Below are 12,169 nucleotides of genomic sequence, written 5' to 3' on the forward strand. Positions count from 1 at the left end.
ACCTTCACACACGATATGAACATTAGAATGACCTGACTAGGTTAAAAAGACTTTTTTTTTTCACTTGGGAATCATGCTAAATTCATAGAATAATTTAGGGAACAAATGACATTTTTACAAAATTAACTCACCCTGAAAATAGGGTATGCCTTTTCATTTTTCAGACCTTTCATATCCCTCAGGAGCACTGGTCAAAATTCAAAAGGGACAAATGGACACAATGAAGCGTGTCCCCTCCAGCGGTGTTCCCTAGCCACTGTTTCTTTCCCCAGGGGCAATCTGTGTTACTCGTTTCTTGTGTGTACATCCGGAGACTTTAAGTTATTTACATATAAACAAATGCTAGCACATATGTATATTTTGTCTTCTGCTTTCCCCCCACTTGCCAGTAAACCTTGGCAGTCTCTTCCTATCAGCACATGAAGACCTTCCTCGTTTTCACACCTGCATAGTATTCCACGGTAGGGATATACCTTGTTTATTTACTAAGTCTTCTTAAATGACAGACATTTAAGCTGTAACAAGCAGGGCTGTCATAAATAATTCTGTGTACATATCATTACCCACGTGTGAGTATATCTTTAGGAAGATATTTCTGGAAGTAAAATCCTGGAAGGAGAATGGCTAGCTCACGACGCACATGTGTCTGTGATTTGGGCAGATCTGGCAGAGCTGCCCTCCATGGAGGTTGCACTGATTGACACTCCCCTGCTGTGTAAGCGTGCTGGTGTCCACACAGCCTTATCAACACCTAGGTTACCAAACTTTTTGTCCTTTACAAATCTTAAAGGTGAAAACTGTACCTCAAATTGGTTCTAATTTGCATTTCAATTACTATCAGTAAGGTTTAGCGTAAACTTTAAGAACCTTTCATACTTTTTTCTATGAATTTTCTGTTCATATCATTTTCCTTTTTCTACTGAATTTTCTTTATATTAAAAGTTTCCAAAAATCAATATTGTACAAGTAAGCGTTTTGTAAAATGAATGACAAACCTTTCCATTTCTTTTGAATTACTGTGGTTGGTATGTAGAATATTTTAATTTTTTTTTAAAAAGATTTTATTTTTTCCTTTTTCTCCCCAAAGCCCCCCGGTACATAGTTGTATATTCTTCGTTGTGGGTCCTTCTAGTTGTGGCATGTGAGACGCTGCCTCAGTGTGGTTTGATGAGCAGTGCCATGTCCGCGCCCAGGATTCGAACCAACAAAACACTGGGCTGCCTGCAGCGGAGCGAGCGAACTTAACCACTCGGCCACGGGGCCAGCCCCTAGAATATTTTAATTTTTATACTTGAGTTCATTCTTATTTTTTCACCTGGCTTCCCTGTTTTGTATACTATTTAGGAAGATTTTCTCCACTTAAAATATTCTCCTAGCTGCCTTGTCACCAGGCATAATCTCCACATTTTTTAAAAGACTAAGAAATATTTCAACATAAAAGTATAGAAATATATATTTTAAAAAGCCAATATACCCATCACCAGATCTAATAAATGTTAGTATTTTGCTGTGTCTGCTTTAGATTTTTTTCCTTTAAAAACAAAACATAGGGCTGGCCCTGTGGCCAAGTGGTTAAGTTCGCGCGCTTCGCTTCAGTGGCCCAGGGTTTTGCTGGTTCGGATCCTGGGCGTGGACATGGCACCGCTCGTCTGGCCAGGCTGAGGCGGCATCCCATAGCACAACCAGAGGGACTCACAACTAGAATCTACAACTATGTACCGGGGGACTTTGGGGAGAAGAATTAAAAAAAATGTACAGACGGTTCCCTTTGCACGTCTCCCCAGTAATCAGTCCCTCCCCTGCCCCAGGGGCGCCCCCATTTATGAGGTTGGAGCACGCCCTGCTGAGCTTGGTTGGAGTCCTTAATTTTGAAACTGAGAACCCACTCTAGCCAGCTGGAGCAGAAGGGATTTATCAAGGGAAAGGCTGAAGAAACTTGACTGACTTTCCTGGAAAGTCTCCTTAAACCACACTTCAGGGCCGGGCCACTGCTGTGGCTGCGGGCCTAGAGCCTTTCTGTGGCTGAGTCCAGGTGTGGCTTAGCAGGCTCTCTTGTGCGGCTTAATCAAGCTGTCTAGTGGAGCTGTGGCCTCATCTGAAGACCTGACTGTGGCAGAATCTGCTTCCAACACACTCATGTGGTTGTTGGCATGATTCAGTTCCACAGTGGCTGTGGGCCGGAGGCACCCTCACTGCCTGGCCACATAGGCTTCTCTGCAGGGCAGTTCACAACGTGGCAGCTTGCTTCCTGAGAGCAAGCAAAGAAGAAAAGGGTGTGAGCAGGATGGATGTCACCATCTGTAATGGGCTGAATAGTGTCCCTCAAAATTCAGACCCTCTGGAGCCCCAGAATGTGACCTTATTTGGAAACAGGCTCTTTGCACATGTAATTAGGTAAGGATTGGAAGATGAAACCATTGGATTCAGAGAGTCCCTAAATGAGCAGTGTCCTTATAAGGTGAGGAGATGATGCAGAGACACACAGAGAAGGCCATGTGAAGATGCAGGCCGATACTGGGATGACATATCTAGGAGTGGAGGAATGCTGAGGATTGCTGGCCATCAGCGAGAGTGAGGAGAGCAGCATGGGATGGTTTCCCCCTCAGAGCCTACAAAAGGAACCACCATGTGCCAGCACCTTGCTTTCAGACTTCCGGCCCCCAGAACTTCGAGAAAATAAATTTCTGTTGTTTTAAGCTGCCAGTTTGTGGTAACTTGTTATGGCAGCCCTGGGAAACTAATATACTGCTTTTTGTAGCCATGTCTCAGACGTGGCGCTCCGTCATTTTGGCCATATTCTATTGGCGAGAAGCAAGCCATTAGGTCCAGCCCAAAGCTGCGAAGACCATAAGGCAGGGATCATTGGGAGCCCTCTTGAAAGCTGTCGACCATGGTGCGCCACAGGCGGAGTATAACGCCACATCCTGTATCCGTTCTCCTACTAAGGACACTGGATCGTTTCTACTCTTTACAATGAGAAAAATCTAGTCCGGTGATTCTTGAACATGTCTTCTTGTGCACGTTTGCAAACTTCTCTAGGATCTAGGAGTAAAATTGCTGAATTGAAGAACTTTAGTAGTTATTCCCAAATTGCTCTTCACTGTGCTTGTGCAGAGTCATACATTCCTACCACTGATGTTTAAAAGTTCACATTTTCTCATACCCTCAACACCTGGTACTGCCAGATTTTAAAAACTTTTGTTAATCTGAAGGGAGTAAAATATCTTGCTTTTTCCTCTTTTCTTATTGACTTATAGGCATTCTTTATATATTCTGGATACTAATTTGTTACTTCTATAGGTCATCTCTAAATCTTTCTAGCATGGTTTATATATTTTGTCATAGTTTTTAACTTTTGTAGATAACTTCCCGTATGCTTTCTAAAGCTTTTGGTATCATTTTAAGAATGTTTCCCCCATTCCAATGTCACGATGGATCTTTAATCTAGAATTGATTTCTCATATGCTGTGAGCTTCTATTTGTACCTATTTCTGCTGTATTTTCTAATTCATACTTTTCCCATTTCTCTTATTGGTCACATTAGTCACATTTTATTTCTTAGTCTTCCATTTAGTGATTTTAAATTTCACATTCTTCTGTTCCTTTGACACTTTCCCTTAACTTTTAAGTAATCATATTGAAAGCCTAATCTACAATAAACAAACATCTCTTTGTCCTCCTGAACATTTAGTTTATCCCAGTTTACATACCTGTTCCCCCAACTCCTGATTTTACATCGCTGTTATTTTTTTCCCCACTCAATATACTTACGTAGTTTTGCCCAGATGTTTACCAATCTCTTTGCTTACCACTGCTTTCTGTAACCTCCCTCTTCTTTCTGGACTCATTTTATACAAGCGCATCTTTCAGCAGTTCTTTCCACTGGGGTCTGTTTACAATTAACTGTGTGCGTATCTGGGATTGTCTTTACCTTCACTGTTGAATGACAGTTTCCTTCAGTAGCTTGAAAACGTTATTCCTTCGTGTCTGGTTGTTGCGGACGAGAAGTCTGATGGCAGTTTCACACTCGTTCCTGTGAGCGATCTGTCTTTTCTCACGGCTTTTAGGTTCTTCTCTGCGCGCTGTGCTCCAGTTTCACTGTGTGGTGGGGATTTGTTTCATTTATCCGATTTGGGATTCAGTGTGCCTTTTAAATCTGAGGACTTGCGCCTGTCAGATCCCTCATTTGTTCTCCCTTCTGCATCTACTAACTGAGACACATTTTGAAGCATTTCATTCTATTCTGCATATTGTAACTGTTTCATATTTTCCATTTTTAATCTCCCTGTGCTGTGCACTGAGTGATTTCCTTAGGTCTTCTAATTTACTAATTCTCTCTTTAGTTATGTCTGGTCTCCTGTTAAACCTGTACCCAAGTTTTCTGTTTGTTTCAATGACAATATTCTTCATATCTAAAATGTCTTTTTGGTCCTTTTCCAAATCTATTCTTTTTAAAACTATCTTGGTTTACCTAATGGTTTCTATTGCTTCTTTTATCTCTTCAAATGTGTTAACACACTCATCGTAAAGTCTCTTTCAGATTACTCCTAGTTCTTGGTGGAGGCATGCACTGCTGTCTCTACCCACTGATGGCTTGGTTCTTGTAGGGTCACTCCCTTTTTTTCTGGCACCTGAAGGAGGGAAGAGGGCTTTCTTCCCACCTCAGTCCACAATTATCACCAGAAGTCAGATATCTTCACCTAGGAAAAAGGGGCCTTTGTTTCCTTAGACAAAGAGACCCCTGAGGAGCTGGCCCTGTGCAACCTCCCAAGTGCCCGATATCTCTGAGTGGTACCAAGTGGCCAATTAAAAGGTAGTTCTGAGAACTTTTCAACATATTCATCTGGCCCTTTGTGACCTTGAAACAGTCATTTAACTATTAACCTTTTCTGTAAAATATTATTTAGAGGGAGAAAAAGATAAAATATTTTAAGTATTATAAAACTCAAAAGAAAAGGCGATACGTGATTTCTTAAAAACAAATAGTTTAATTAATTTCATTTTTATCTGGGAAAAAATACAAGTTTAAAATGAAATGACAAGCACTGTGACATGTCATCATGTGTCATTCTTCACGGTACTACACTTATTCAAAAGTGAAGATACGGAACCTTTAAAAATTTCTGGAATTGAAGATTCCCCACTGCAGATGAAAACAGATTGGTTATAAAATGTCAATTCACTAAATATTCCATTTTCAGTCTTTATTTTTATAGGGAATATTTTATAGAAACACTACAAAATAAGGCAGACTTTGGAAATCCAGTTATAAAAATTTAGGAAAAAAGTGTGAACTCCTTGTTTCTTTTCTTGGGGGGGGGGGTCACCTGCAAAGCCCCTCAGACGGCAGAGCAGATGGCAGTGCAGGTCAGAAGTCTGGTTCCCACGCAGAGGGAGCCCGTCCTGTGGCTCCAGAGTCAGACCCCCAACAAAACTGCTTTTCCAATTAGCATCAATCAGAGAAGAGTTTAACATACACAAATATTTCTATAGTGCAGTAAAAATGTCGTTTTATATTTGTAATTTGCATTATGAAAATAAGTCTGTACACCAAGTGATATGTATTGAATGCATATGAATCATGTAAATTTGGTCATGGCATTTAAAGTTGGCTTTGGCTTTGAAGTATTTTTAAATTCATAGAAAATATTGAACTTCTAATAAATAAAACATTTTAATAACTGATATTAATAATCAACTTCAAAATTTCTTTGTATTTTTCATTTGCTACTCAATTTTAAAAGAGAAGTCACTTTCAGTAGTGTTCCAAAGTAAGTGATTGCACCTTCTATGATGTGGGAAAAAGTTGCTAAAGATCCGATGGCCATTAGTTGTTCTTAAGTGCTGAAAATAATTGAGAGAAATTGTTTGCAACAAGATATTCTCTGTCACTGGCAGGAAATCCATCAACGTCCTTTGCAGGGGCACTCCCAAGCTTGGGTTTTAATGAAAGCTAATGTGAACCCTGGTTCTCATGTGACTTTCTCAGGAGCCCCTGCAGCAGGCCCAGGTACGGTGGACTAAGTTGCACTTTATGGCAATGGCATCAGATGGCGGCTACAGAAGGTTACTGACGTCCCTGTGTGCTTTCACAGGCAGTGCAGACCTGGGGACTGTTCTGCTTAATACTGAAAGGACCAAGGAACTCTGGCTGCCCTCAGGAATTCAAATGCCCGAGAGACAAAGCTTCAGGGCCCTGGGGGTGTCGCACACTATTCAGGAGGCGGTCGGAGGCTCCGCAGCTTCATCTCATCCAGTCCTTTCCAGTATTTAAAGTTGTTGTCAAGATGCTGCATTAACTCAGGCAGGTCTACAAAGGCTGGAGAGAAAGAGGGGAATGTGATATCCTTTCACAGCCTCCGCTTAGCAGTTTACGCTTTCTAAGGAGAGAGCATTTTAAGGAAGGGGTTGGGCAGGAGCAAGTATTTGCATAATGCTAAACAGACACAGGCAAACACACAGCAGCTTGAATGCGCCGGGTTTACTGACGTGAAGTCCAGTACTCAAGGCCAGCAGCTCTGCTGTGACCACCTGTTGAGCTGACAACCCTGGTAAATAAAACAGAAGGGAGCTAATCTGCTTAACTGCCAGTTAATCAGCATCTCTGGGCCTGGGTGTCAGGAACACAGTGTTGTGAGCCTCCCACCTTATGGCAGTGCCAGAAGCCAGGCCCTGACTGGCTCTGCTATGTGCCCCCCTGCCCTCCACTGCCACATGCTTCACTTAGACTGTCTCCTGCCACCAGCACCAGAGCCTGGAGGACACAGGTGGGGACAAGCCAGGTACACATGAAGAAAATGGGGCCTGGAGGGCCGTGTGTCTGATCTCAGTCCCAGAAGCAGTGAGCTGGAAGTCTGCAGTCGGGCCCCAAAGCCAGAGCTCTTTCCTCAGGCTCAGTCCTATTTCCCGACACAAGCCCCGCCCCACCCTCCCCACTCTGCTCCCTAGGAGGTGTGGGGGCTGGTCTCCTGCTGGCCGGATCTGGCGTTTACCCGCCCTGCAGCCCCCAGGGTGGGCAGAGCAGGTGTCCAGCGAGCATTAGTGGGGCCTCTTCTCTGAGAATCCTCTACTTGCCAGGCTCCTGTGCCGGCACGAAGGCTAAAGGAGAGCGATGTGCATCAGTCCAGAGCAGCCCGCTCTCAGGTCTGCTAGAGGGAGCCTGGGAGAGCAGATGGCAGAAGGGCTCCCACAGGAACACTGGGGTTCCGAGTCTGCATGCATGGTTTTGAACCCTAGGCTCTTTACTACTAGCTGTGTGGCCTCAAGTTCAATTCTCTCAACTGTCTCCCCATGGGGAGAGGGCAGCTAGTGACAAAGTGCACAAAGAGACCTCAAGGATGGCTCATTTCTTCTCCTCAGTCTTTCCTGAAAGTCTAAGCCCCAAAACATATTCTAGAGTCAAAGACACTACTTGCTACTTAATGCGCAGTTCCCCTTATTTAGGGAAATACACTCTAAGAGTTCTTACCGTCCCAAGCATCAAACATGTCTGTGATGAAGTAGTCGATGAACGAGATTTGGGATTTGGGGATGCTGCAGGTATTTCGGTCAAAAACTGGCATCACCACAGGTAAGTCCTGCCGCTTCTCTTCATCAGTCTGCAAAGCAGAAAAGGCTAGAATGATGAGACTCCAGTATCTGGCTCCACTCCACCTGGGAGCAGCCCCTCCACCGGAGCCTCTCCTGGCAGCCCAAGGAGCTTGTGGTTGAGAAGCTGATCAGAGAGCACCAGCCAACAAAGCTGATCTACCACCAGGCAACAAGCTGTTTCCAGAAGGGAGCACTCTGTGCCAGGAGGGCCCGAGGACACTCCAACCCAACCCAACCCACGTTTTCAACACCTGGAAGCCTCCTTCAGGAAGATTCCAAATGGTATCTGTGGTGCACGAGCACACTAGTTAGCCACCGCCCTGCTGCTGTCACAGCTCAGCCATCCTCCCACCCAGCATGTGTTTCAGGTGCCTGACACCAGGGTTGCAGTGGCGAGTGACAAACAGCTCCCTTCACAGAGAAGGGTCTGGTGGCTGCTTCTCATCTTGGGCCACATTATCTTACTAGCAGAGGGTCAGTCAGCTCAGCTGTTCGTGGCTTCAGGGGGTTTTCTGTCTGTGCTGCAGTCCAGGCCTGCCCTCCCCATCCACACAGAAGCAGCGACGACCCTCATGCTGAGATTTCTTCTCTCTGGCTCAACGTGACAGGGGCAGGGAGCTTACAGGGCCCTTCTCTCCTGGAGACTACTGTTTGCCAGTCAGATCATCTGTGACCCATGTTCCCATCTAGGTCACCAATGAGAGCTCCACACCTGTAGATGCTTCCTTTCTGGGACCCAATCCATGGGGCAGGGTCTACAAGTTTCACATTTCACCAGTGTGCCCAAAAGTACAATAGGACAGACTGTCTAACACCGCAAAGAAAGCCAGACATGCAGTATTCAAGCCCTACCCCCCAGTTCAGTTGAGGAGCCCCACCCAAAGAGAGCAACCAGAGACGCCATTTCACCTGGTCTTCAGGCTTGGGCACTCTTCGTACCCAAACTACTCAAGAGAGTGTGGTTAGGATGAGTGGACTCCTAATAGACAGGTTCTGCCTAACCCCACTGAATATAGGAAGAAACTGTCATTTAATGGCTTTTATAGTAAAGTCCAATCATCAGAGTGACATCAGCAAAATGACGAATTAGGATGCCCCTAGTCCTCCTTCCCCCATGGAAACATCAAAAACCAACAGACTGGCTAAAATAACCTCGTAAGAACTCTGGAGAACAGGCAAAGGTCTACAGCAACCAAGTGAATGCCCAATCTCATTCACAAAAGCCACATTCAAGATGGTAGGAAATGCCAGGGCATCTTTTACTCACCCTTGCCTCACCCCTTCCCTGGCACAGTCTTGGTCTGGAGGAGGCAGCAGCCCTGTTCCCAACTGCTTCCCTCAGACTGAAGGGAGTAGAGCTGACCTGATTTACAGCATTCTAACCTGTCTCGACTGGCTGAAGCACTGGTCTCTGTTTCACCTAACTTGGCTCTCAGGTGGAAAAGCAATGGCTACTGCTTGGGAAGGCTATACGGGAATGAGAGACTTGGAGATGCCTGGGGCAAGATATTACGCGTGGAGGCATATAATATACCATCCAAGGCCCCAAGGAGAAGCTGGGAGAAGGCTCTTCGGGAAATTACGACATTCAAAAGCAGCTGTTTGTATAGTGGAATTGAGAAGGCCACACAGAGGCCCAGAGCATGCCCCACTAATGAGTAAGGGGCTTTTCTGGCACAGAGCCAAACTAGGAGAGGCGGCTACTTTTTCAAATGTCCGACTTTCAACAAAAAAAATCACAAGGCCAAAGAAACAGGAAAACATATCCCACTCAAAAGGAGAAAATAAATTGGCAGAAACCATCCATGAAGAAGCACAGGCATTGGACCTATTAGACGAAGACTTTAAAGCAGCTATCTTAAACATGCCCAAAGAGCTCAAGGAAAGCAGGAAAATAATACAGGAATAAAATGAGGATGTCAAAAGACAGAAATTATAAAAAGTAGGCAAATAGAAATTCTGGAGCTGAAAAATACAGAAAATGAATTGAAAAATTCACTAGAGGAATTCAACAGCTGATTTGAGCAGGCAGAAGAAAGAAATTTGAAGACAGGACATTTGAAATGATCAAGTCTGAGGAGGAAAAAGACAAAAGAATGCAGAATAGTGACAAGAGCCTAAGGAACTTAAGGGACAACATCAAACACACCAATATAAGCATTATCAGAGTCCAGAAATGAGAAAGGAACAGAGATTGTTTGAAGAAATAATAGCCAAAAACTGCCGTAACTTGAATACACGATTCTACAAGTCCAAGAAGCCAAACAACTCCAAGTGGGATAAACCAAAGAAAAACACCACACTGACACATTAAAACCAAAAGTCCAAAGACAAAGAGAGAATCTTGAAAGCAGTAAGAGAAAAGTGACTCGTCACATACAAGAGATTCTCAACAAAATGATCAGCTAATTCCTCAGCAGGAAACTTGGAGGCCAGCAGGCAGTGGGATAATTACATAAAGTGCTAAAAGAAGAAAACCTGTCAACTGAGAATTCTGTGTGTGGCAAAACTGCCCTTCAAAATGGAGAAATGAGGACATGCCCACATAAACAAAAGCTGAGAGTTCATTAGCACTACATCTGGCGTATAAAAAAGTGCTAAAGGAAGTCCTTCAGGTTGAAGTGCAAGAAAGCTAGACAGTAACTCAAAGTCACATAACAATATAAAGATCTCCAGTAAAGGTAAATAGAAAGGCAAATATAAAAAGCAGTCTTATTATAACTTTGGTTTGTAATTCCACTTTTTATTTTCTACAGGATTTAAAAGACATGCATAAAAATCACAGATCTGTGTTAATGGGTTTCCAGTGTATAAATACGTCATTTGTTACATCAATAACAAAATGGGATGGAGAGACAGCTGAACAGGTGTTTGTGTATATGACTGAAGTCAAGGTGGTATCAATTTAAAGTAAACCACTCTAACCTTAGGATGTCATATGTCATTCTTATGCTAACCACAAAGAAAGCATCTATAGAATATTAGCAGAAGGAAATGAGGAGATCAAATATGCCACTACAAAAAAATCAAATAAACACAAAAGAAGGCAGTAATGGAGGAAATGAGAGACAAAAAGCTATAAAACATACAGAAAATAAAATCAAAAGTAAGTATTTTAAATGTAAATGGATTAAACCCCCCAACCAAAGGCATAGCTGGCAGAATGGATAAAAACATTATCTAACTATATTCTGTCTACAGAAGACTCACTTTAGATCTCAGGACACAAATAGGCTGAAAGTGAAATGATGGAAAAAGATATTCCATGCAAATAACCAAAGGAAAGCTGAGGTGGCTATGCTAATATTAGACAAATACACTTTAAGTCAAAAACTGTTCCAAAAGACAAACAAGGACATAATTTATTGTTAAATGGGTCAATTCACCAAGAAGATACAACAATTAAAGGCAGACTTCAATTTAGTGCGTACTGCCTTAATCTACTTCGCAGATACTGCATTTTTTATAAGACCCTCCACCAGCAAAAAAATTAGAACTCGCTGAAGAACTCATGTGATTAGCATTTTTTAAGCAATAAGGTATTTTTAAGTTAAAATATGTACATTTTTTTTCAACACAATGCTTTTGCACACTTAGTAGACTGCAGTACAGTGTAAACATAACTTTTATATGCACTGGGAAACTAAAAATTTAGTGTGACTTGCTTTATTCCAACACTCACTTCACCATGGCGGTCTGGAACTGAACCTGCACTTCTCTGAGGTCTGCCTTATAAGCGCATATGCACCAAATATCAGAGTTCCAAAATATATGAAGAAAACACTGACAAAATTGAAGGGAGAAACGGACACTTCTACAACAACAGTTGGATACTTCAATACCACACTTTTAATAATGGCAAGAACAGCCAGTTAAGTAAGAAATTGAGGACCTGAACAACACTATAAACCAATTGGACATAAGAGACATATTCAGAACATTCACCCAGTGACAGTTATAACACATCTTTCTCAAGTGCAAATAGAGCATTCCCCAGGATAGAATATATTTTAGGCCACAAAACAAGTCTTAATAAATTTTAAAAGAAAAAAATCATAATCACAATGGAATGAAACTGGAAATCATTAACAAAGTAAACTGGAAAACTCACAAGTATGTGGAAATTAAACAGTACATTCAGTACAACAAAGGGGTCAAAGAAGAAATCACAAAAAAAAATTGGGAAATACCTTGAGACAAATGAAAATGAAAACACAACACACAGGAAGATGTGGTAAAAAGCAGTGAGAAGAGGGAAATTTATAGCTATAAACGCCTACATTAAAAAGGAGGAAACCTCTTAAATTGACAACATAATTTTACAACTGAAGGAACTAGAAAAAGAACAAACTAAACCTAAAGCTGGCATAAGGAAGGAAATAATAGACTAGAGCAGAGATAAGTAAAATAGAGAATAGAAAAACAAATAGAGAAAAATCAACAAAACCAAAGGTTGGTTCTTTGAAAAGACTGATAAAACTGAAAAATCTTTAGCTAGACTGACTAAGAAAAAGGAAAGAAGACTCAAATTACTAAAATCAGAAATCAAAGTGAGGACATTGCTGATTTTACAGAAATA

At 42.3% G+C, this 12,169-nt stretch overlaps 1 protein-coding gene across 10 annotated transcripts in view; it reads right to left on the reverse strand.

The window, feature by feature from the left end:
- Positions 1-4,965: 4,965 nt before the first annotated feature.
- The window catches only part of PDE8A (phosphodiesterase 8A), a 137,763-nt gene continuing 130,559 nt past the window's right edge, over positions 4,966-12,169 (reverse strand). For all 10 annotated transcript variants that reach the window (XM_070230336.1, XM_070230317.1, XM_070230356.1 and 7 more), the window contains 2 exons: positions 7,469-7,598; positions 4,966-6,319 (listed from right to left, as the gene is read on the reverse strand). In XM_070230336.1, the coding sequence (XP_070086437.1) occupies positions 6,213-6,319; positions 7,469-7,598 (237 nt within the window). In that variant the 3' untranslated portion in view covers positions 4,966-6,212. The remainder of the gene's footprint in view (positions 6,320-7,468; positions 7,599-12,169) is intronic.

This window comes from Equus caballus, chromosome 1 (assembly GCF_041296265.1).
Source record: "Equus caballus isolate H_3958 breed thoroughbred chromosome 1, TB-T2T, whole genome shotgun sequence".
NCBI lineage: Eukaryota > Metazoa > Chordata > Mammalia > Perissodactyla > Equidae > Equus > Equus caballus.